The sequence below is a fragment of the Aythya marila genome (assembly GCF_965140915.1).
Source record: "Aythya marila genome assembly, chromosome: 6".
NCBI classification, from domain to species: Eukaryota; Metazoa; Chordata; class Aves; order Anseriformes; family Anatidae; genus Aythya; species Aythya marila.
The window spans coordinates 31,930,583-31,956,228 of NC_139047.1; the positions used below are offsets into that span (position 1 = coordinate 31,930,583).

Genomic DNA, 25,646 nt, shown 5'->3' on the forward strand with positions numbered 1-25,646 from the left:
AGGATTGGGATTGGGGTTGGGATTGGGATCGGGATTGGGATCAGAGTTGGGATCTGAGTTGGGATTGGGATTGGGATTGGGATTGGAGTTGGGATTGGGATTGGGATTATGATCAGGACTGGGATTGGAACTGGGATCAGGGCCAGGCTCCATGGACTGGGGCTGCACTACAGCACAGGGAGCTGGGCAGCGCCCCGCTGCAGGGAGCATCCTGCAGGCACCTATACGGGGCTGTTGGGGCCATACAGCAGGGCTGTAGGACATGGCCCCACTGCCAGGATGAGCAGGGCCACCGTGGGCTGGGCAGGGCCGTGCTGTGAGAGCCCCAGGAGAGCTGTGCCCCATGGGGTGAGGGGCTGTGGTCGGTGCCGGGGGGCTGCTGTGCCAGGCAAAATGTGGGCATTGCTGGGGTGCTGCAGCACAGCCTGTGCCCTTCAGGGAGCTGTGGCACCCTGAGAGCTCTCGGGTCTTGGCAGCAAAGGCTGCTCGGGTGCTGGAGCAGCACGTGCGGAGTTTTTTTTTTCCCCTCACCTTTCAGATGCTTGCTCAAGCGCATGGGGAGCCCCCAGACTCGGGCTCGTTTCAGAAGCTGCACTGTGGCTGCGTCAGGAAGGTGAGTGGTGGAGCAAAGGGTGCCGTGGTCACGGGTGGATTTACCGGCAGAGAAGGAAAGGGGAGAAAAACAACAACAACAAAAAATAGCTTTTGCTTCCCTAGTTCATGCCAGCCTTTAGCACCCGTTGTTTGGGCTGTGTGCCAGGAGGTGTCCCCTCTGGATTTACGGAGCAGACCTGGAGTCCCCAGCGGGGCTTTGGGTGACTCCTGGAGCTTTTCCACAGGGTGGCTCTTCCCACCCGCCCTTTGCCAGAGTCAGAGATTTCTCCTCCCTCCCTCACAAAGTGCTCCTGTGCCTGTTGCAGCTCCCCAGGCTGTCTGCAAGAAAGGGAAGGAAGAAGAAGGGAGTATTCTGGGGCATCGAAGTGGCAGAAACACTCAGGTGGCGCGGCTGGGAGCTTGGAAAAGAGACCATCAAACACCTGATCCTGAAAAACGTTCACGAGAAAACCCAGAAGCTGAGCTACAGGTGCGTGGCAAGTTTCCTTCTCCTTTTACTCCCCAGGCTCTTGCTGCATCTTCATCCCTCCTGCTCTAGCAGTCACTTTAGCACCTTTTCTCAGCTGCGTTTGCCCCTCTTCCCTTGGGCTATGTGCTGCAGGCAGCGCACGCTCGCTGGCGTGGCCGGATAGAAACATGCTCATTCAGATGCACAGCCCTCGTTCCTGGCAGGAGTATTTTAAATGAAATGCCTTTTTAAAATTCTGTTTTGCTGATACTTCTGTCTGTGAGGCATTTCCAGTCTAGTGAGATTTTAATTGTGGATGTGTGCCAGCCCGGCACTAGCGTGTCCCAACACCATTGCTCCCGGGAGTCCTGCTGGGTGTTGGGACTCCAGCACTCCCTGCTCTGAGCCTCGAATGTTTCTGCCCTCACCAAGAGTTTGGCTCATGCTGCACGGCCTGGGAGTGTCAGATATTGTTCGAGGAAGCGGTAGGTATTTAGAGGGAGTCAGTTTTCAGGACACTTGGGCTCTGTTCCTACTCCTGCTGAGTTGCAAAGTGACCTTGGGGTCGGCTTTGTGAGTTCCTTCTGATGGTGGGGGGTGGCACGGCTGGAGCCGTTTGATACTTTATTCTCTTTTCTGCTAAATCAGCATCTTCTGCATGGCACCAGACAAAATCTCTTGTTGTGGTTGCATTATCTAGATGTCCTTCCACGCGCTTCTTCATCACTGTTTTCCCGCAGCCGATTGCTCTGAGCCCTGGCATGTCCTTAACTCTGCCCATCATTTTCCGGCCCACTGAAAAGGTAAAGTGGCAAAACACCAAAACTCCTCTCGGTGCAGGGGACTTGCTTTCTCAGAGGGATCACTGCACGTGCTGCAGTGCCCGAGGTCTCTCCTTACCTGTAAAAGTGGTGCTCGGGGAGCAGTGAGCACGGGGGAGCATGGAAGACACTTAATCTAGGCACTTAATCGAGGACTGGTATTTCTGTGCTGGTGGAGATCAAGGAGAGGCTGTGCATGCTTCAGTTAGCCAGAACTTGAACCTTGAAAACACCGAAACTATCAATCTGCACCAAGACCACTCAGGTGAAACAAATATGGCCCTAAACTGCGCTCCCAGAGGGGTGTTCACGTGCTCCCCGACACGGCGAGGAGCACGCCTGAATGCCTGCCTCTCTGAGTGCTTCTTAGGCTCCCTCTCCAGCACAGAAGCTTTCCCTGGTGCCCAAATCACAGGCGTTTTTGTTGCCAACAGCCTCCCAGAGGTGACGGTCGGGTGATGGGTGTTTGCTGGAGGAGCTGCAAGGGGGACCCCATCCAACTGCTGTCACCCCTTGCTCTCCTGTGCAGAGGGACTACGAAGACAGCATCTGCTTTAGGAAGGCCGAGGGCGAGTTCTCTGTCACCCTGCGTGCCACGCTCCCGCGCCCGTGTCTGTCCTTCCCGGCGACTGTCCGGCTGCCCGTCTGTGCTGTCCACAGCGTCACGGAGACGACGTTCACCGTGCGCAATGTTGGGTGAGCGGCGCGTGGCTGAGCAGGCCCCCTTTCCGTTTTTGTCGGATATTTGGCTACCTTCCTGGGCTTTCGGCTCGTCCCCGTTGTTATTAGACCTTCTGGCTGTCTCCGCGGTCGGCAGACCCCTGCCTCCTCTGAGGTCAGAGCAGAAAAGGCAGCGGAGATGGGAGCGCGGATCGGGTCTCGCTGTGGGCACATCTTGGCATTTCTCATCTCTCTGATTCCAGCGTGCTCTGGGAACCGTTCACGCGCAGGAAATAGTCAGTGACCAGCAAGTGTCCCACAGAGAACATCCCATGTCCACAGGAAGGGCCTGGGCTTCTGCTGAATCAAAGGCAGCATGCCCACAAGAGCTGGGAGAGATGAAGAACCAGCTGGAAGCATTTTAGTCTTGCTGTGACTTGGCCTCTAAGCAGTGGCAGGATTCTGTGGTTTGGAGTCATCCTTTAGGAGCAAAGATGCTCCCAGCTAGCAGGGACTGTCTTGTTTTAATTGCAGCAGTTTTATAAATGGGAAAGCAGAGGAGAGGTTTGCAGGTAAGAAGGAGGTGTACTTCAAACCATTTGCAGGGAGTGACAGTGAGAGCAAAATACCTTTTCCTAGCTGAAAAATAGCCTGTGCTCCCCAAAATATTCAGTTGATCTGGGGTAGAGGATAGGGATGGTGAGCAGCACACTGCTCAGAAGCAGTATAATAGAAAAGCTGATGTTACACGGTCATGTTCTTTGCACAAATCAAACAAGCTGAGCGAGCTTGCTCCGGAGAAGAACTGAATGAGGTGTTAGGAAAAGAGTTCAGTCCTCTCCTCTCACCTGTGCATATAACAGAGGAACAAATGCTCCTTTGGAATTAAGTAGCAGCCAACGTAGGTCCAGGAAAAGCATGTGCTTCATTCTGGATCTGATTTGTGTGCTGTCACATGGTGAGGCTGAGAGATTTTTTGGCCATTAATAAAGTCCTAGGATGTAACAGCAAAGGTTAATTAAAGCGTAAACACAGCATTTGCAGGCATTAGAGACAAATTCCTTCCCAGCATCACAAATTTGGCCAGATGCACGAGGGGTTCTGACGTTCAGCATCGGTTGCTTAACATCCTAAGTGAGCAACCCCCTGGGAAAGGCACGATTGCAGCAAAGGTTTCATTCATCTCCAAACGTCTCTCTTTGCTAGTGATCTCATCACCGTGTTTGCCTGGGAGACACCCAGCCCTTTCTACATGATCCCTGCCCACGGCATGCTGTCTGCAGGCGAGGAGTGCCCCATCAAGGTGGTCTTCCAGCCCAAGGTGGCTGTGCTGTGTGACGTGGCAGCAACCTGCTGGTTTGGAGGTGAAGAGAAGCAAAAGAGGACTCTCCAGCTAAAAGCCCGGGGTGAGTCATTTGTGCAAGTGGTGCTCAAAGTAACGAGTGTTATCCCTAACCACAAAACAGCATTCCACGGGGATGCATTTGAGGCTTGAGCCCTAGGTGGCTCACCCGCTGATGAGCAAACGAAGCCTGTGGTTTGAGAGTGAAATTCTCTAATATGCTGTTGTCAGCTTGGAAGTGTGCTCCGAAGAGACGGCAGAGTGTAAAGTGCCCTGTGGCATGCTTTGGCCAAACTGACGTTTCTGCTCCCTGCTTAAAGCAGCAGATGGGAAGAAACGAGATGAGTTTGCTGGTGGAACAGAAAAACCTCCAGGAACTCCTGGTCTTCCTGCACTCGGTTTCTCATGGCTGTCTTTGCCAGCTGGAGAGACAGAGGGATGTTCTGAAGCTTTCAGGATGCGAGCAGGCTATAATCTGGAATAACCACGATGGTTTCATTAACGAGCCGGTGCCCGAAGTGCCTTATATGGCCACTGACAAAGAAAAGATGGGGCTCTGTTTGGTAAACTGAGGTCGGAAGGGAGCTCATTCGGTTTAAAGCAGGGCCAGCTTTGAAGGCGGATCCAACCTCAGAGTTATCTGAGGTTAATTAGAGGCTCGTCTAATTGAGAGTTGAGTATCCAAGGGCGGAGATTCCACCACGCTCTCTTAATGCAGTGCATTATCTTCTTTAACAGCCAAATACCCCTACCTGCGGGTGAATGTGCCGGGGGAACAGTATGAAGGCGTAAAGCCTGGGAAGTTTCGGGACGTGCTGTGCTTTGGATCCGTGCCAGTGGGCACTACGGTGGAGAAGCGTGTAGAAATCTTCAACTTGTCTGTGGTATGTGGAGAGGGAGACTGCTTCTTGTAAGAGGTTGACGTGCTGGCGCGTTTCCCTGGGGGATGTGGCTTTGGGAATATCCCTTAATGTTGTGAAAATAGCCCAAGTGGGAGTCTGAACAAAGCAGAAATGAGGAACCTTCCACTGCCAACAAGGCCGTTCACCCTTGCCCTCTGCCTTCCAGCTACAACACTGGTAACTCATCCATTTGCAGCACGCTTCTCACTGCTCTTGGTGCAGATCAGGCAGCCGCTCTGGTCCTTCCTGCAGCTCTCCTGCTCACGCTGGACATGCCCATCAGTCCTGCGTGGCAGCCTCAAATTGGTCTGCATGTGTCCCAGGCAGCTGATGGGTTTTCTGGTGTCCCCAGTGGGCTGCAGCCTGGTGAACTGCTCTGAGTCCAATGGGCTGCGTCTGAGAACCTTGTTTGTGTGCCAGCTCAGCCTGCTACAGACCCCTTAAAAGCTGGCTGCACTGACTGCTGACATGGGAGGCAGCAGTGCTGGGTCTTCAAAAGACTCGGGGACTTAGGAGTAGCAAAATCATTTTGTAATCATTTATTATACTGGCATTCATTCTGCAGTAGTGGCCAGCATACCCAGGTAAGGATCAGGACCTTCTTTCAGGGGCAAGAGGAAGGAGTTAGGGCATCACTCTGGAGTAAGGGCTCTTCTCTGCTTGCAGGTTGATGCACCGTGTAGGATAGAAAGAGCAAAAGACCCTCTGCTCCAAGACCACGTCTTCTCCTGCGATGTGTCCCACAGTGTTGTGCCTGCCAAAGGGAAGCTGGTCTTGTGCATCCGATTTCAGCCACGGACAGTGGGAGAGCACAGCACTGATTATTTCACCATCATGTCGGCTGGATGCCTCCAGCAGGCTGTTCTGAAGGTGGTTGGCTCATGTAAAGGTATCACAGTGAAATCCTTCCATGGTCCTCTCTGCCTTCCTCTCAGCCCCATAGGGAAAGGGCTAGTGCCTGGAGAAGGACGAGGGACTGTCACAGCCCTCAGTCGTAGACTTACCTTCTGCTGCCATCCAGGCTGCCCCTGGTGCACTCTTTGAAGTTTAGATTTGCTGGAGACAGATGTGAAGTTGTTGGCAGTGAATATCCAGCTGTGTGCTAGGACTGGTGGGCTTGCTAATGAGATCACTCGAGGTTGGGAAGATCAGTTAGGTGCAGCAGTGGTTTGTGACACGCTGATAGGAAGGAGATGTGACAGGTCCAGGATCTGTCTTGCGTGTTCTCGTTCTAGGTCCTTTGGTGTCCTTGCACCAATCCTCTGTGGACTTCGACTGGATCAATCTTGGGGAAAGTTCGATGCAGATCCTGAAAATCAGCAACATCTCCGATGTCCCTGCATACTACCAGTTTGATATTGATGGCAGGGGGAGTGTCTTCTCTCTGGATCACCCCTGTGGAGTCCTGGAGGGCACAACAACACGAGCACTGAAGGTGACCTTCCGACCTACTCACCCCATCAGCTATCACCGCCGAGTGGTGTGCCTCGTCCACCACCAGGTACGAGAGGCAAAGGGTGGTATCGGTGCTCTGACAGCTCAGACGGCTTCTCTGGTGTCACCCACCAGGGCTGGCCTCTCTCAGTGAGCATTCCCTGGCAGTCTATTCCCACTGCATTTACAACGATGCCCGTCCTGGGCTCGTGCTCTGCAGGACCCGCAGGAGCAGAGTTTCATGCCCACTTAAGTGTCCGAGTGAAATTTTGCCTCACAGCTGTGCACGGAGTGCCTTCAGCATTCCTTCCACTTGCCTCAAAGTTCGTGGGTCACATCAAGACAGAAAGTAACCAACAGTCAGACTCAACAGAGCAGAATCTAGGGCTTTCCCAAGCATGCTTTTGGGATTGAGGTGCTAGGCTAGTGTAACATTCAAAGCAATCACAGAACGGCAGCTTATTTCTTACAAACCTTTCCGGTGTTTTTGTGTTGTTTTTTTTTCCAGGAACCCTTGTATGTGGACTTCTTTGGTACCTGCCATTCAGACACAGCTAAGCCAGCCATCCTCCAGGCAAGACATCTCTCCTGGTTTCGGACCAACATGGTGAGGGGGCTGACCTTCTATCCCCCCGATATCCTGAGTGCGATGCTGAAGGACGGGATGTTGCAGATGGATGAAAACAGAGCCCTCATGCTGCCTCCTGAGGTACGGGTTGCCCTCCCTGAAGCCTAAGATGCCCCAGTGCTGTTCTCTGCAGAGGCTGGGCTTCTGTTGCACGGATCGAGAAGGACTTGCAGGTGCCACCCTGACCTCCTTAGCAGCTCTGCTGGTGACGTTCCCAGCACACACTAACAATATCTGCGTTGGTTGGGTTTAACTCAATCACGGGGGCATCTTTTGCCATGTGCAGCTTTGGAGTGAGGATTGGCTGCAGATGGGAGCATCCTTAAAGCCTCGACTTTCTGCTGTCCTGGGAGCTGTTACCGAAGGGCATTTTGCACGTTGTTTTGCTCATGAAGGCAGTCAATCCCTAGCGTCTTGTCTCCCACGGACACATTTACCCTGCTCTCACTGAGACCTTTCCATCCTGCAGATCCCTCCGGACAAGCCCCCCGAGGAATACGTTGAAGCCAGCTCCATGGCTGAGTATTTCTGTGATGGCACAAGCAGCGACCTGGCCCTGTTTCCCCCCCACGTTAGCGTCAGCCCCAGGGAGTACGATTTTGGTTGCTGTGTGCCGCTCCACCAGGTAGAACCTCTTCCTCTCTGCGTGACCAACCACACCAAAGGAAAGATCACTGTTGCCTGGACTCCAAGCCATGGCAGGGCCTTCCAGGTGACACCCGAAATCTGTGACATCCCGCCTCTGAAGTCTTCAGCCTTCCGCGTCCTCTTCCAGCCCACTCAGCTCAACAGCCTTTATGCGGCAGAGCTGGAAGGCTTCGCCTTCTACAAGGTTAGTAGAAATTGCTAGGACCCGTTTATCGAGAGGAATTAGGAATGAGCAAGAGACTTTGCAGGCTAAAAGGCCTTTTGGGGAGTTAAAATTCAAATGGAGCCTTTCATGCTGAATTTGGCAAACCTGCATCCTTTCTAAGATCCACTGCCGTGGTACACTGGTGGGTTAATATTTCTCCTTCATCTGCGTCCTGGCAGAGATAAGTCAGCAAAACAAGCCATAGCTCATGCATATAGACAGCAGTGATTACTCTTTTTGTGTGGTGAATGTGAAGTAACGCACACTTTGCTGAAGGAGAACTTGCTGTGAATAACTGAACCGCTACTGTGGGCGGCAGTCTGCAAAAAGATGGGTGTTGAGGCCTGGGTGATGGGCAGCAAACAGCTCCTCAGGCCCAGGGGTGTCAGTGAAACAACCTGCTGCCTGTGGTGGTACTTGCACGCGTAGGCACCTTGCCACGCTTCCCTCCCACATGCCCTCAGCTCTGTCTCTGGTGTGCCTGCAGGTTCTGAGGCAGTACAGCAACATCGAGGAGGATGCCACCATCTGCCCACCCTGGTGCCTGACTGTCAGGCTGAGGGCGCACACCTTCGAAGCAGAACGGGAGCACTTCATCCCTCAGTACGTCCTTGACGTCCCCAAGGTGCGTGGCTGGTTGATGGACTTAGACCCCACTCAGGTGCCTCAAGCACTCTGCACGCACTTACACAAGTGGAGAGCAGCTCACAGAGCCCGTGCTTTTGGAAGAGAAGTGGCTTGCAAGGTGGCGTGGAGGTTTTCCTGTCTCTTGTCGATGTATGTGTAGCACAACAAAGTATTGATTCTGTGAGGTCAATGGAGCAAATTCCAGCCTGTTGGATTTCTTAGTCCAAGAGGTTGCTATACACGCAGAGATTGCAGGTCCCAGCAAGGAGCTCACTTTTTGGAACAGAAAGCCTTGCATAATGGGAAGTATATTCATTAATCACATGCGTGTATGAAAGGTGAGGATTGCTGTGGGAAGGGAAAAGACCATACACTGTGTACCCTTGGGTGATTTGCTTCATTTCCTTGAAGAGAAGCAGTTACAGAATTCTCCACAGGTTCAGGATGGTGCTTATTGAAACCTGGAATTCAATTAAAAACAAACAAACAAACAACTTTTTCTTTAAGCTGGCTTTATAAACCTCATGCAAACAACCCTTTTTGCTTTTTTCTCCTAGACTTTTCCTCCCGTGGCTTCTGACACTGACACCTACTGCAGTGTGCTGCTCTCCAACACGGGCACCTCCCTGATAACCTTCAGTGTGAACCACACTGCTTGCCCCTCTGTTTTGGTCAAGCCCCACTCAGGACACATCATTCCAGGAGGCCACCAGATTTTCTTTCTCTCCACTCACCCGGTTAACACAACCCCGCAGCAGCACGTCCTGCCCTTGCAGCTGAACTCCTGTCCTGGATACACCAAGGTAGGGAGAGGGAAGTAGAAGCTGGTGAGAAAGGTTTCTTCTGTTACATCTCCTAATGGCTAGTTTGGATTTTTCTCTTTGGAAATAGGAATGAAAGAACACTTTCAGCATTTCAGGTGGCAATCCACATTGCATACAGAAGATGCTTGCCATGCCAGACATGCTGAACCCCTTGTTCCCTTGGGTCTCTGTCTCCTGTAATGCACTACACTGTGCTCAGGGACCTCCTTGGCAGCCCAGTTCAGAGTCCTTCCTGTCCTCCTTCAGCCCCAGTTTGTTCTTGCTTCCTTCTTGGCAGGAGCCACATCTTTGCGAGGTCCATCCAGAAGTCAGCCGAGACCTCTGGTCTGATACTTTCCTCTGAATTCCACAGGAGATTGCCATCAGGAGCTGTGCGGAGTCCCTTCTCTTGCTCTTAGAAGGTGATGGGAATCTCTACTTCAAGCCCATCTATGTAGGGACCTCCTCCACCCGCATGTACACCATCAAGAACTGCACGAGGCTGCCCATGGCCTTCACATGGAAGATCCAGCAGTCTGACAGCAAGGTCCTCTCTGTCAGGCCAGCCACAGGCTTCCTCCAGCCCTGTGAAGCCATGGTAAGTTCAGGTTCTACCAAAACCTTATTTTGCTGTCTGCAGTACAGCTGTGGAGTGTTTAGAGCAGAAATACGAGGGCTGCTGATCATTTGGTCATTAATGCCAAGCTGGGAGGGTATCCCCTTGTCAGTGTCTTAGCTTGGGTTGCCAGCCAAAATCTGCAGTTGTGCAGGTTCCCACGACCTGGATTTGCCCAGACGTGATGACATCCTCCTTGACTACAAGGCCAAATGAGTTTTAAGCAGGGACTAGATAATGATAATGAGTTTGAAACAGGGACTCCAGATGGGTCTGGATAACCACACAGCACCAACTGCGTTTTGCACCTGGATACATTAATAGATGGAAGACAAATGAGAGCACAGGAGAGTTCATTATGTTCTTCTGCTGTTCTTCTACCTGCACACTCAGTTTCTAAACCTTTACTGCTTTTTCTGAGTACTTTTTAAGAGTAATGAGGATGAACAGATCTCCAAGGGCTGATTTTAAATATCCCAATATGGGCCTTTGACACAGGCAGAGGTGATGGAGGACTGAAGTGTGTCCAGTGCTCTGTAGACCACTAGGATAACTGCAGTGGAGGAAGGGGCTCTGCACTGAATTCAGCCATTGTTGTGTATAGGATTGGCTCTGGTCTGGAGCTCCTGTGAGCTCTCTCCTTCCCTCTTGTCATTCCAGGCTCAGGAATGGACTTTTACTCCTGACAAGGTGACCAAGTACCTCCTGCGAGCTGTGGTGTTCGTGAGCTGGAAAAGCCCAGCCCCTGCGTCTCCCAAAAGTGTGCATTATACCTTACGGATTGTTGGGGAGGGAGCGCTGGGCACCATCAGGGTAAGGAACTGGGACCCACTGGGTAGCAGGAGGGGGACTGGGTTGGGATAGTCCACAGATCTGTGCCTTAATTTTCAGGCAGGTTTCCTAAGGAACCAGAGCTAAATAAAAGAATGCTTTGTAAGTCACTTCCCAGTGACATCGGACAGTTGGATAGAAAGATTTTAGAGATATTTAGTCACTGTAAATTGCGTGCAAGTGGATTGCCAGCTAAAAGAGAGGAGGGCTTTTGGTTCAGTCATGGAGGGGCTGGCAGACAGAGACACGCTGGCAACCTTTGTGCCAAGTGCCAGCTAGTGTCCTCACAGCCACTAGCATGTCACATCCTACCCAGCCAGCCCAAATAACACTAGGAGAAAGCCTTTGGAGTCCCTTGCAGCCCTGTTCCAGCCTCTCCTAGGGCATGCGAGGCCCTACACAGAGTAGGGAGCTCTTCACACTGCGTGTTTCGTGCCAAGGGATCAGCACAGTGGCGAATTGAGCAGTGCCTGCACTTTTTCACTCTGAGTAACAGTCACCTTCGCATGCTGGGCTCGTGTTCCAGGCACAGAAGGAGCACCTGGACCTTGGAAATATTCTGGTTGGTGACCTGCAAAGCTGCAGCATCGTGCTGCTGAATGATGGGATCTGTTCTCTGAAGTTCATCCTCAGCGTGGAACAGCTGATCACCAGGCCTTGTGACCCTGAGGAAGTCCGCAGCGATCCACTGGGTACTGTGGGAGAATTGGCTTGGAATGGGGCCTTGGTCTTCTCCTCTTTTCTGCAAAATCACACTAGCATGAACGCAGAGGTCGGGCTGCTGTCATGTTAACTTTGCAAAGCCTTTCTCAGGAAACATACACAGCTTCCCATCCCCATCACTGACTTGATCAAAAATATCTGTGTTGGCTTCTTGCTCCAAGTTAATTTTATCTGTGTGTGTGTGTGCATAATTCTGAGTAAAATCAAAGCAGCAGTGCTGGTTCTACATATACTAAGGCCTGAAGAAAGTGCTTTTCATGGGCTATTACGTTTTAAAGATCCGTTTTGGAGTACATACAGTTAAGTTGGCTAGAATAAGTGCGAAGAAATGCTGGGAGACTCGTTGGAGGGATGTGGAGACCAGGCACAGAAGTCAGAGGGAGCTATGCCACCTAGCGCAGCCCTGGGAAGATGGCAGGTGCTGGGGCTTGCCCTGCGCAAAGGACGTGAGGGTGCTTCTGCACGGAGGTGTTCGGGAGGGCAGAGGGCAGTTCTGGAAATAACACAGGCAGGGTGTGCACGGTCACTCACCCTGTGTGTGAGTGTGGTTTGCATCTTATGTTTGCTGAATACATGTGCGGTGTAAGAGACACCAGTGGTACCAAGAGCTCACGCCACCTCTTTTCTCCCACAGCTTTAGAGCTGGAGCCCTCCAGAGGGACGATCCCCGCGAGGTCAAAGGCTTTTGTGAGAGTATCGGTCAGGCCAGCCCGTCGGCTGCATTACACCTGGTCAATCAAATATAATATTTGCACCTCCACAGGTAAGAGATGGGTGTTTGGGGGAAATGGGAGAAATTCACTCCCTCCCAGCCAAGCAGACTGTGCCACAACAGGCTGATGTATCCTGAAATATATTCCGAGAGCTTCATGCAACCAGTCCTATGTAGCAGAGGTCCTTTTTACAGGTCTGGATTGGTCCATATATGAGGCAAAATGTGCTAGAACTAGAAAGGCATGGAGAGTGGCAGCAGGGGTATTCAGAGGTGAGGAGCAGTATCTGTAAAAGCAGAGAGCAGTTGGACAAGGAGTTTTCACCTTGGAGAATAAAAAATGGCAATGCTACATGGATGGTACAGAGAAAACAGGATAAAAACTAAACAAAACAGAACAAAACACTATTTTTTATTTGTTTTCTTCCCAGTGTGCAAAGAAGGGGCGCTTGGTAAAGTGATCGGGCTGTAGGCTTAAATCTAAAAAGTCTGGAGTTGCATAGAACTAACCTGTGGAAGTACCCTGTCGACAAGGACCATATTCATAGACTTTAGGTGATTTCTAAAAGCAGAATTTAAGTTATGGCTGGAAGTCGGTGGTTCAGAGGTTTTCAAAAGCTGCCAAAGAAAAGACTGTGTGCAAGTTCTGTGCTTTCTTTGGCCCGGGTTAGGGTGTCTATCCAGTCTGCTGTTGCAGACAGCTGCCCCTTAGTGGTGTTTCTCTCCCAAGCTCTGAAGCTTGCAAGCACGAAAGAAGAGCCACAACCCCTCTGCCGCGTAGAAGCAGCAGGTGTCTACCCAGCCTTCTGCGTCGCAGATGCCTGTTCAGCAGGGAGTGCTGGCGGCGTCAGCAGGTTGTACCTCTGGAGGCTTTTCTCCCTGGACAAACTGAATGGCTACTTGGAACAGGACCCAGTTCCCAGCGAGCTCACCTACAGAGTTCCTACAAGGCACAGGTGAGATGAGGAGGTGGCCCAGAGGAGCTCTCGGTTGCTAGCACAAGCCCTACAGAGATGCTGTGGCTGTGGGGCTGTTTGGCAGCGTCCTGCTGCGTGGCTCTCTGTTATTTTACTCTAGCCCCTGCAGGCAGGTCCACTTCTCTGCTTACCCTCCCTAGAGAGGAGCAGCACAGACAATAATTAAATTTCAAGGGGACTCTAGAAGTCTCTGCTCAACCTCTTGCTCAAAGCAGGGATCTCAATTTCATCTTTTTTTTTTTTTTTTTCTCTCCTGGAACCAGCACGTGCTTGATCCCTCCAGTGTACACTCCTTTCGTGGTGGATTTCAACTTCGGGGCTGCCCCGATAGGCTCAGAGCCTGCCCTGGTGGTGCTCCTGCTGCTGAACAAGGGCGTGATGCCCGTGGAGTGGTAAGCGGTGCCTGCTGGAGCTCAGGGGTCTCTCTGGGGATATGGAAATGCTCACAGGGGCCGTGAGATGTCTGAATATCAACGGGGTGGATTTTATTGGTGTAGCTTGTGTTGTGGGGCCATGGGTGAGCTCGTTGGCGGGTCTGGGGGAGGAAGCCTGACTGAACGCGTGGACCGTGGCCCTGGGCAAGCTGTCTGTCCTTGTTGCTGACTGGGTCCCTAGGGCCTTCCTCTTTCCTTCTGATCAGAAGATGGAGATGGAACACTGGGCGGAGGACGCGGAGCTCAGCCCCCGTGAGCTGCACCAGATGAGAATTCAGGATAACCAGCTCTTCACCGTTTCTCCAAAGTCAGGGAAGCTTCTTCCAGGACAAGAGGAATGTGTCCAGCTCTCACACAGGTGATGGCAACTGTCTGTACTTCAGGGACGCATCCTGCATGACAGGACAGCAGAATCCCCTTTTTTCCGTACTGGCTCCTTTCCCTTCACATGCCACTTGCCCACTTTCACATGGTTTTGGCCTAGAAACTCAGGTTCCTAAACTGGTGCATGACTAAAATCAACATTGCATCACTTTTTCCCACCCAAGCACAACTCTCCCGCTCCCTCTCTCCACGGCCCTTACGCAACAGTGACTCTTTAGCAGGGAAATGAGTTGTCTCTAATGTACTGTGTGACCCCGATTCAATCACCATGGACACAAGGTTGGTGGCTAATGGTTTTTCTCTTTTTTCCTCGTGCTGCTAGACATGATTTCATCGGCACCGATCACCTCCCAGTCCTGCTGAAGGCTTCCTATGGCCATGAGATTCTGGTAAGGCAGCAGGTACCTCCTGCTCCTGTTTGCAGAACAGCAGGTGGGGACCGAATGACACTTTATTTTTTCCCTGAAGCTACGTGGCAGGAAGAAGGCTCTGGCCTTCCCCTGGAGCCTGCGCTGACACAGGGCCGAGCAGAGACATAAAAACTGCACCCTGACAATGCTGTGGTTTCAGCACCGTGTGCTGGGGCAGTGCATTGGCAGAACGGCCCTTGGGTGTAGGAAACCATCTGCTGGTTTCCCCAGAGCACAGGTTGCAAGAGGATGTGTGGACGTGTATATATGTATACATATATATAAATTATATACACATATATATTTTTTAATATCTTCTTAACCTGTATATTCTATCGGTGGTGTTAATACAGAACGGCTTCCTCCTCCAAACGAAGCCCAAAGCATCCCTCCTGGGTCTTACCATCCCTGTGTGTTTTCCACACTCAGCTGTAACTCAGGATCTCTTTGTTTCTCGCCCTCATTTCATCTGCTGCACAGCGAGTTCTTCCGTGCAGTGATCCCAGAGTTTAGCTGTGCAGCCCGTCCTGCTTCTCTCGGATGCAGTTTTCCTGATGCTCCCCAGCTCTCTCCTCTCTTCAGAACCCCTTGGGAGGTGCTTTTCTCCCCATGTACCATCTTCAGTGGCTGCTGTCTGGGGACACGCGGTGGCACAGGGCTGGCAGAGCATCCTCCAGCTCTGGAGGCACGGAGGCAGCTGCTCCTGCTAGCCCAGAAGGTGCTCCCCGCATCCCCGCTTGGTCCTCCCACTTCTTTCTCCTTGCCAATAGCCGAGGCGCTTCCTACTCATTCTTCCTGCTTCGCTGCTTGCTAAAGCATCCCCGAGCTGATCCGCTGTGTGTTTTCCCTGGGCATTTCCTCAGGCCTGGAACTAATTTGCCTCCCTCTCTCCCTCTCTCAGACTGTCAGTTAGAGTCAAAGTCACCCTGTGCTCTGCCGGGCACAGCTCATGCCCGGCTGAGCCTTGCTGTCTGTCTCTGAAGTTTCCTATGAGACCATTGTGTTCGCACATCTCTTTTATTTTTCTTTTCTTTCAGGACTGTTGTCAGCTGAAAATCCAACCCTTTGACCAAGCTGTTCAAACAGTGGCTTAACTGTGCCTTCTCTCAAAGCCCTCGGACGGGCTCTCTGCGCTCTGCCTGCCTGGCACAATCCTGAGAGTGGCAGCCAGCATTTCACCAGCTGGCCAGGGAGGGATGAGGCTTTGGAGTACCAGAAGCCTATAGGGCACACACCTTCCCTGGCGTGCTTTCACTCCTTCCAGCCATGGCATGAAGAGGTGGTGGAGACCACCGTAACGGTGCTCGCCTGCCAGGGCTGTAGCAATCCTCACCTGGGAACTGAGTGAAACTTGCAGAATATATGCTGATCCTAAGGGAAGTAAATGCTGTAATGACAGCCTAAAAATTAAGTTTGGGGAAGGTGATATAGCAACAATAAGCAGAGGTGGAGACTGTCAGACTATGGTGTTGTCTGGTCTTTCTGTCAAAACCCAAATTGCCTGTGATGTGAGCCAGCTGAACACTGATGCATGTTTTTTTTGGGGGGTGGTCCAAAGTCATCTCTGCGATGGCTTCACACGTACGGGCAGTTTAACCTCCCACTCTGCTTCCCCAGCAGAGGGTCTGCTGCTTCTTCAGGAGTCCCCATCACTGCTCCCCCCCTCCTTTCAGTCCTGTGGCGACTGGGTTTATAGGTGCTCCGAAGGAATCAGACTGATTTCCCACAAGCAATTTCTTCTGGCTGCAGGACGAAGTTTCTGTGGGACTTGTTTGTCACCCAATTCCTTCCCCAGGAGGGAAATAGGGCCCCAAGCTGCCTCATGCTCTCGTGGCTCATCCTTTGCCTCATCTCCTTAGCCTGCCTGTAGCAGTGCAGCTGTGACCTTGTTCTCAGAGCTCAGGGACAGTTTGGCTGGGCACAATCTGCAGCCCTCAGCACTTTTAGTAGGAAGGGCCCAGCTGGCTGCAGGTGCTGCAGGGCGAGGTGGCTGTAGGCTGCTTCCCAGAGCTTGCTGGAGGGAAGGGCTGGATCTCAGGGAGAAGTGCTCTCCAGGAGGGGAACCGATTGCAGCAGCTCTTCACGTTTCTCCGTTTGTTTCCCTGTAATAACAGTCCTCTAATTGTCACATCTAAGGAAACTGATGACAGCTTTGCCTCAGCAGTTTTGATTTGGGGGAATCAAAGGCAGCCTTTTGACACAGGTAGTGCGAGTGGGTGGTTCACTCCCAAAGCCCGGGAAGGTTCCTGGCCCTTTTTCCCTTGCAATTTGAAAGTGCCAGCTATTGTCCTTCTTTTATTTGCACTGTATCTGGCTTGCCGAGGCCCTTAGAAGCTGAACACTCATGTAGTGCTTTGAAAAGATGAAAGAATGAAATCCCATGCGGGACTTTGTTAGCGTTGTGTTTCTAGTCCTCTCTCCCCCATCGCTTTGCTTATGGAGCCGAACTGGAAGGGGTTCTTTTGAAGAAATCGGCACTCTCTGCTGTGTTTAAACAGCTGATATGGTATCTCCTTCAGGTGTCTGTCCAAGGCATCCACCCAGCATCACAAATGTCTTCTCCATCTTCTGCGTATGCGCTTGAAAAGTAGGCATGTCCTGGGCTTGGCTAATTGCGTACTGCAGTGACTTCGCTCCCTTTATGCACGCAGAGGCATTATTAGCTCTGTGACTGCTTTGCAGCCTCTGTCTCTAGGCAGCAGATGGCTCAGGGGTGCTTTGGGGTGATCCTGCTGGAAATCACGCACCGTGACTCATCTCCAGCCTTCTCTCATCTTCTCAAAATACAGACTCCTGTGTCTCTGCCTTTCCATGAAACAGCTCTTGCAAATCCCTCTGCTTGGCTTGATGGGGTGGCTGCTCTGCTAACAGGTTACTGTTAATCATTACTTGATCACCTGAAATTCAGCTGGCATCGTCTTGCAGCCTTTGGACCCTGTTATACACAGTCTTGGAGCAGCATGTTCTGCAGAGGGAGGACATCCAGATGGTCCCTTCCAAGAGGAGGTCCTTACTTAGCTAAAATTCTGGCTTAGGGTTTAATGGCCAAAGGGTTTGGATGTCACAGCTGCACAGTCTACCACGTACACTTTCATTCATGAAGAATTTCTAGTACATACTTGCAAGGAGAAGCACTGAAGCTGGTGCCTGATATAGAAGGGAGAAAGGCACCGTGTTGCTGACACAAGATGCCAACCTCCCAGAGGAAAGCCAACAGCTGAGCAGGCTCTCCATCTCCTTGCCCCCGTCTTAGGACTCACTGTTGTGGTATTACCAAATTTCAAGCTGTAAATGTGTTGCTCTCAGTTTGCCAAGTCCTTCCGAGCCCTTGTGGGGTTGTTGGCGATGGGGCCAAGGCTTTGTGAGAAAGTGGCCGTGTTTCTTCCTGCTGCAGCTGAACTTCAGAGGCGTGACGGTGAAGCAGGACCAGCGGTACGTTCATTTTGCATCCACTAAGCACCTCTTCACACCCGTCGCGATTGGGACTTCCTACCCCCCGACACAGGTGAGCATCCTGGGGCCAAACCCAGCAGCAGGCAGAGGGAACGAGCTAGCAGGTTACTGTGCCCAAAGGAGCAGCAGGGGCTGAAGCATTTCCCAGGAAACAGGGTGGTCTCCACAGGGCAGCACCACAGCAAAACTCTGCACCTAGTAGTAGGCAGAGCCTGGAAATCGGTGCCAGGAGCTTGTAGGGAAAGTACCTCTCGTCACCTCCAGCTCTATGGGATTTGGCATTTACTCTAGCCAGAATGCACGTGAGGTGTGTTGGGCTCTTCCCCTGTTCTCTTGCGTTGTAGCTAGGTGAAGACTTGTCTAGCTGCTCCAGGCACTCTGGGAATGAATGCTAATTAGTTTCTTAGTAAATTAATTGAACTTCCTTAAACACTTATTCAGCAAGAAGAGGTAGCTTTGATTCCGTTCTGCCTAATTTACTTGGAAAATGAACAAGTCTGAACTGAATTAAGATCACTTTAACAAGGGTGTTTCTGCATTTCAAGTAATCCACTTTACAGTGATCCCTTTAGCTAATTTGTATTAATTTTCTCCTAGCCTGAACTCACAGGGTGCCACATGGAGAGGCACTGTAGTCATTCATGTACCTGCGTGGTGATAAACCTCTTAGAGTCTCGGGGATAGCTCCTGACACTATGAGGTCTCCTCGTGCTTAGGAGACAAGCTGGCTAATTACTCGTGGTTATCAGAGTCCCCTGGGGAAGCATTGACTACTTTAACTTGTGCAGGGTGTAACGAGCTGTGATTCCCTTCAGGTTTATGAACTCTATAATGGTGGCTCCATGCCAGTGCTGTTTGAGGTTCAGCTGGACAGCATCATGAGGATCCAGAAGGACAATTTTCAGCATCCTGTGTTCGTCTGCTTAACTCCCAGAGGAGAAATCCCCCCTGGCACAACCGGTCAGATTGAGTGGATCTTCTCACCGCTGGAAGCCAGAACATACTCGGTAAGGCCCTCCTCGTGACTGCCAGAAATGGTTTCTTCCTGCTATCCTGTGCCAAAATTTACAAAATTCATCTTGTACTGATGGCTCAATTCCTCCAAGAAGCAGAATCTGAGAGCAAAGAAGTGACTGCTCTGGTCAAGAAGCAGAGCAGATCATCTCATAAGCCTCTTCTCCCCAAAGGACACATTTCTTCCACAACCAGAGCCATCCCAGCACATATTTTTCAAGGATCTAATAGTGTCCACGGGGGTATAAAAAGCTCTCTGGAATCAGCCTTTCCTAAGGCCATTGACCTAGGCTGCAGGAGGCAGGCATGGCCAGAGCTGGAGCACAGCTCCACTAATGGTGGTTGCATGAGAGAAAAAGAAAAGAAAAGAAGAAGAAATAAAACAGAAAACAAAAAAAAATCCAGTTTTTGTTCTGAAAGGGAGTCCCTGCCCATCTCGTACAGGACTTGCTATCTGCCTGCTTGACTGACCTTCCTGGGTTAGCAGGAAAGGCCACCAGAGGGGTCAAAGCCTAAAAGAGCAAAGAAACACGGAGTTCTCTTCACCCATCTCTCCCAAATATGACTCTGGTCTTAATGTTTTTATTCTGTCCAAGGCAGGTTGAAGTTCCCATCCACATCCTGGGGGGGCGTTCAGCTCTGATCACCTTCCAGGGAGTAGGCTATGACCCGAATACCACAGGAGAGAAGTCCACATTCAGCGAAGTCCTGGCTCCTTCTGTCCTCCTGGGTTCTGCCAAACTGACTGTGCCTGGGCAGGTAAGTCCAGGCATGGCGATAGGAGCAATATGATCAGCCCAGAAATGCGTGAAAAAGACTGAAATATGCAAGTGGCCCCATCTAGCAGTAGCCTGCATTGCAGAGGAGTCCATGGCAGTGTGGTGGGCAAGATATTCCCTTCCAGCAGGTCACCTAGAGCCTGATCCACTAAAGCTGTTGTTCTGAAAGGTGCCTTCTTTCCAACTTTGGGCAGTTTGCATTGCTGGGAGAAGAGTAAGCTTTTTAAGAGTAAGAGTAAGCTTTTGTTTTGTTTTTTTTTTTTTTACCAGAGGAATGTAGCACTCATTCCAGTTGTTATGGTAAAGGTCACCGGCTAATATATATTTTTTTTTTTCATCATTTTTTTCCTGGACTTTGCTGTACAACCTGAGGATGAAGGTGTGGCTGCCCTTCCCCGCCTGCCATCTCCCTTCCCTGGTGCTCTCCCCGGTTTCACCCTCTTTCCTGCAGGCGGCCACCTTATCACACCACAAGATTTGTGTCGGAAACATCCCAGACTGCAGCAGAGCGTGCCGGCTCATCTTTCTCAACAACATCTCAGAGAGCAAGGCTGTTGTGTTCGCCTGGAAGATGAGCACCGTTAAAGACAGTGGGGTGAGTCGTTCCTTCTTTCTCCTCTGTTCTGCCCAGGGGACAGGGGGTGGATCTCTGTTGTGCCACAAAAAGCCCTGCCTCTCCATTTTCACCCAGACACCGGGAAAACATCCTGGAAACTGGATTTTGTACCAGTTGTTGAAAGGAAAGGGCAGAGAAAAGTGGAGGCAGGGGTAGGATAGGAGGAAAAAAGGCAGGAATTCAGAAAGGGCGTCTGAAGATTTCAGCGAGGGTAAGGGAACTTCAAACCAAAGGATGTGATGAGCCTCAGGGCTCCATCCACCAGCAAAGTCTACAGTCACTCCTTGAATATAGCAGCTGTATCCCCCTCATGCCACCTACATTTCAGAAGGGCACAGGGAGAGAAATCTCACCATTCTGTATTTCCTGCAAGGCGAGGGCGTGCAGCAAGGGCACGGGACAGAGAAACAAATTTTGTTTTCCCCAGGTGTTGCAGATTGCTCCAGAGCAGGGGGTGATGCAGCCTGGAGAGAGCATCCCCTGCTTCATCACGCTGCAGCCTTTGGGGATCGCTTCCTTGTGCAGCATAGATCTGGTGTGTGAGGTGAGCCCCGGGGGGAAGGTGTGTATTCCCAGACACAAGAAGGCACCGTTTGAACAGAACTGGCTTCCAGTGGGAGCTGGACACTTAAACATCAGTGAAAAGCAAGTCTGGCTTCTGTAAGACTGGTGGGGGCCCAGCCTTGTAGTACTGTCCCTCTGGCCAGTACACTGGCCAATTTTTAGGTGTCCTTTGACAGCAGACTGTGTCTTCTCTGTATAAGCCTCGCAATAACACCGTTCTCTCCCCTTCCTGCCACGGGAGGAAGGACTGACAGGCATGAACTTGAGCCAGAGGCTCTGTTGGTTGCAGCTCCTTTCTCGCCCTGCTCCCTCAGCCATGCTTTGCTCCGCAGGTACACAGCCAGGAGGCCCTGCGTCGGCATGAGAGGGAGCTGAGAGAGTGGGAAAGGGAGAAGGAGCGGCAGGCGGTGGAGTTCACCATCACGGAGAAGGACCTCAGGGCTGCGAAGAAGCCCAAGTCACCTGCAGGGGTGAGTGCTGCCGGAATTTTACAACAGCTCGGAAGCAGCAGCCAGGGGTCAACAAGAAACGTTCCTGAAGAAAATCCAGGCAGGAGGACGCAGGGCTCTGATCCACTCAGGTTCTCGCAGCCGGTCTGCGGACAGTGGGAAATCTGATTTTGACTTCTAGCCAAGAATCCTCTTGCATTCTCTTTAATGTTGAGAGAGGGGATAGCAGATGTGGAACCTGAAATTAAAATGTTTTTTTCCGAATTACCTGACAACCTCTGAGTTTGCTACTGATCATCTGGAATTTGGAAGGGTGTGAAAGGCCTTAGGGAAAACAAAGCCAGTGGCTCTGGGAACTGCTGGTTGGATTTAAAAACGGGGAGAAACACTGGAGTGAAGTGTGTAACTACCTTTAGGAATGGGCACAGTGAAAGCTGGGAGGATGAGATAGATCACTGGGTTTCAGCTAGGGCAAAGCAAACCCAAATCCTCAAGAAATCCTCAAGGCTTGTTCTGCTCCAAATCTTTCCCTACACTGTGACTTCTCCATTTATTTATTTATTTCCTTATTTATTTTTTTTTTAAGAGATCATCAGATTCTGCTGAGACAGAAAATCTCCCTGAGCCCTCAGCTGTGGTCAGGAAATACAAGGTAAGTATTTAAGCAGTGCTTTAGGAAAGTAAGTACTGCTTTAAGAGAGAGGCAGATGCTGGATCTCGCAGCGTGGGAGCCTGGGCAGAGAGCACGGCAGGGTTTGTAGCTTCAAGGCTTTGGGGCACAGACTGTTTGGAGGAGCCAGGAGAATCAGACTGTCTGGCTGTGTCCCGTGGGCAGTAACTTTCCATCTGGGGTGAACGGGAAGGGAAACTGGAAGCACGCAGCCATGGCTGGAGAAAAGCGGAAAGGTTTCAAATGAGCAGCAAAGGTGCACATGGGCAGGGGGGGCGGTTTCAGGGCTGGTTTTGGGTGAACAGGCTGGAGTGCAACAGCCCCGAGAGCCCAGGGGAGATACCCAAAGCCTTGCTGTCGCTTGGGGCTGGTGCTCTGGGCAGCAAGGAGGGGGCAGGCACGGTTCCCAGCGTGGCTCTTTGTGCCTGATTGGGCTGCTGCAGTGCCAAGACCGCTCGGATGCTGCCTCCTGAGCATCACCTGGTGGCTTCTGGGCTCTCCAGTTCTCACACGTACCCCAGCCCACCCGTGGCTAGAGGAGCAACCGAGGGCTTGCTGTTTCTTTCTCTCCAACAGACGCTGCCCCCTATTAAAAACCACCCAGTGCCCAATCTCCCTGCGGGACACTTGGACAGGAGGCTGTTGCTGGACAAAGAAGCCAGCCGGGTGTGGGTCAAACCAGAGCCTCCCAAGCCCATCCTTTTACACCTCGCTGTGACAGCCAGGTCCCACTCCACTGAGGACTTCTTCAGGAACTTCCCCTCAGAGTTCCCCAAGTACTTCTTGCCCTGGTAAGAGACCTGTCCTTTTGGCTCAGCATCTCCACCTGAGCCAGGGCTGCCCCGAGCTGATACCCACTGAAATTACTTGGAGCTTTGCTCTGCTCCTCTCCAGTGCCTCAATATGGGCCGGAGGGGCTTTGCTTTCCCTGATATGAGCTGTCATGGCCCTTTTTTCTCTCCCTCTCTTGAGAGAATAGCCAGGTCCTAATACTTAAAGGCCCCAGCACCAAGGCCCTGATACTCATGGGACAAAACCCAGGCTTAAATCCCCGCCAGAGGTGCCAGGCATGGGAAGGGCAGGAGTATTTAACAACGTGTGCTCCTTGGAAACCACTGGGCTTGGGAAAGCCTCTGTGGGATGCTGCAGCCACTCGTTGACACTAACGTGAGCCAGGAGCCACTCTTTGGGGTGCTGGGAGGAGAGGCAGCCCATCGGGAGATGCTGTCAGGGCTTAGTCCTCCTCTTCTGTGAGCGTCCTTGCTGCTGTCACGTGCAGCAGCTCTCACGCCTCCCCCAGCACCCTGCGCAGCTCCCTGCTTGCCTGCGGTGCTGCTGCTCAGCCAGGAGGCTGCAGGGCTGCAGGAGCTCGGTTCAGCAGCAGAACCCCCGACGGGACAAATCCCTCTTGCCCTTCAGCCACCTACCCTTGGAGAGCAGGCCTGCGGACGGGGAACAGGTCAGCGACAGGATGGAGACGGACCCCAAATGGCTCTCCCTGGCTGCTGCCTCCAAACAGGAGCTGCAGATAGTGGCCGACGTGCTGACGAGGGTCCTCAGGTGCGTGTCCCTTCACACTCACCCCATTCGGAGCCCCTGTCCCCCAGGTGTGTGCGTGCAGCACGGGCTAACCCCACGGGATCTGTGCACTGACACTGCTCCAAAACAGAGGATGCAGCTTGCCTAGAGCTGCCCTGGGGTCTGTGAATCCTGGGGTGGCAGCCAAAGGCAGGGTTTTGCTCCCCAGCTCTCTGCGCAGTGCTCGGTGTCACTGCCCTGAACCACGCTGCTCTGCCTGCTGTGGTCTTGCCTTGCCAGCAGGCAGCACCCTGCAAACGGGCAGCACTGGGGTTTGCCTGTTCTGTTTGTCAGCTGCAGACATCTAAACAAAAAATACTGGGGAAGCAGCGGTAGTTTCTTTAGCTCAAGCCATTGATACCAGCCAAGGTTTTCCCTCTGACTTGTTGTTACTTGCAGTGATCCCCTGGGGTCACTCAGATACCTCATTTTCTGGGACTCACCCCTTATTTTCTTCCTCCCAGTGGCCTCTTGGAGAACACCCAGTTCCAAGACGCAGCGAAGAGATGTTTGGATGAACCCATCCCGTATTTCTCCCAGTTCCGTTGTAAGGAATCAGCAGAGGCACAGGACGGGGGACAGTGCACCACGGCCCCATCCAGGGGCTCTGCTTCCCCGGATCTTTACCCTGAGGCGAATGGAGAGAGGGAAGAAATGAAGCAAGAATCTTCTCCCAGCAAGGAATTTCTGGAGTCCTGGGAGAGGCTGAGTGAGGTTTTTCACCACGAGCAGTTGAGGGAGCAGAAGGAGATGCTGAGCAGGTGAGGACGAACTCACACGGAAGAGATTGAAGTTGCACTGCCTGGCCAGAAACCCATTTCTCCACCTGCCCTGTAGCCTTTTGGGGTGTTCTGTGTGCTCTGTGGGGACGCCCATCCTAGTCCACCCTCCCACCCCTCTCCCAAGTGCAGTCTGAACCGTTCAGGCTTGCTGCGTCCTGGTGCAGGGCACGGGGCAGCACCAGGATGCTGGCTCTGCGTGACGTCTGCTTTACACCTGGATGCTTCTGGCTACGTTGGACGTCAGCAGGCAGCGTGTGCCTACCTCGCCTTTTATTTTTACTGCAGTATTTCATCACGTATTTACTGCGGCTACACCCTGGCACGCTGCTGCGGGCCACGAGCACATCCACAGACGCTAACTACAACCCAGCTTGGAGGGGGAAAAAAAAAACAGTAAAACTGCTGTTACCCTGCTCCGATCAAGGTCAGGGCTGGTTTGCCAGCTGGTGGCAGTTCTGGGAGAAGGGTCAGCACCCGAATGCTCAAGGCTGTGGATCATCGTGCAGGAAGCAGCCTGTGCTCTTCTGCTGTGCCTGGGGGGAGCCACAGCAAGCAGCCTTCCTTATCGGCTCTCTGATAACCATCCTCTCTGCCTGTACTCTTGTCCCTCCAGGCATCCAGCCTTTGGGACCCTGGCGGAGCTGGTGCTGGAGAACACTCTGCAGAACATCCTGCTGGAAGCCAGCCGTGGGGAGGTGGTGCTGACAGCCCGGCCCAGGGTCATCGCGCTGCCCCCCAGCCCTTTCCGAAGGTAGCAGAGCGTTTCTGTTCTCTGCCGGGGGCCAGGAACTGGGTTTGGCCAGGCCTGGGGATCAGGACAGGGAGGGTCGTTGAATGGAGGTGTCATCTCCAGAGCTGCTGAAGTCTTGTCCAGACGGAGAGTGGATGGATGTTCCCTGTGATCCCTCGGGGAGGGATGGCTGTCTGGGGGGAGGCAGCAGCAGGCTGCACTCTCCCCGCTCCAAAGGCAATCTCTTTTCCTTCAGGATCACCGATCCAACACCCCGAAACCCAAGGACTTAGCCGTGATACAACGCACTGCTCGAGCCCTGCAGGCATGCCCGGTGCCTGCACCCTTCCTCCCGCCCCTGCGAACCCCAGAGCAACTCCGAGCCTCCCACAGCACGACCTGAACTCGGCCTGCTGGCCACCTCCAAGGACATACGCCCTGCCTGTGTCCTCAGCTCCAGCTTAAATCCTCCAGCAGCTCCACAGCAGAGTTCACGAGATCTTTTTGTGGCTGCCCATCCATCCCGGAGCCCTCAGCCTGTGCCAGCTGGGAAAGGAGCAGAGCCTGCTTTGGAATAGCACTGAGGAAAGCCGAATAGCTCCCCAACAGGGAGCAGGGAGCTGAATCCTCCTCCCTGCCTTGCTCCCGTGGCTGCTCTGCGGGTCCCACATCCAGCAACCCAGCCCGTGCGTGCGGCTGCGGGGTTTCCAGCACTTTTGGCAGCCCAATAAAAGGAGGTTGGGGGCACAGATCCTGATGTGTAATATCACCAAGTCAGTGCCTCTGGGTTT

At 52.4% G+C, this 25,646-nt stretch overlaps 1 protein-coding gene across 1 annotated transcript; it reads left to right on the forward strand.

Annotated features, from left to right (window-relative positions):
- Nucleotides 1-538: 538 nt before the first annotated feature.
- On the forward strand, nucleotides 539-24,880 carry CFAP65 (cilia and flagella associated protein 65; the record flags this gene model as incomplete). Its single annotated transcript, XM_082763031.1, has 31 exons — nucleotides 539-613; nucleotides 930-1,084; nucleotides 1,764-1,866; nucleotides 2,414-2,580; nucleotides 3,751-3,950; nucleotides 4,625-4,770; nucleotides 5,455-5,677; nucleotides 6,024-6,289; nucleotides 6,731-6,931; nucleotides 7,320-7,682; nucleotides 8,191-8,328; nucleotides 8,888-9,133; nucleotides 9,507-9,731; nucleotides 10,410-10,562; nucleotides 11,107-11,272; nucleotides 11,938-12,066; nucleotides 12,746-12,971; nucleotides 13,256-13,384; nucleotides 13,608-13,784; nucleotides 14,133-14,199; nucleotides 17,615-17,725; nucleotides 18,489-18,680; nucleotides 19,288-19,446; nucleotides 19,918-20,061; nucleotides 20,510-20,626; nucleotides 20,979-21,116; nucleotides 21,682-21,747; nucleotides 22,342-22,556; nucleotides 23,185-23,325; nucleotides 23,808-24,104; nucleotides 24,739-24,880. 31 exons carry the CDS (start codon nucleotides 539-541, stop codon nucleotides 24,878-24,880), a joined length of 5,277 nt encoding a protein of 1,758 aa, XP_082619157.1.
- Between the last annotated feature and the right edge of the window lie 766 nt (nucleotides 24,881-25,646).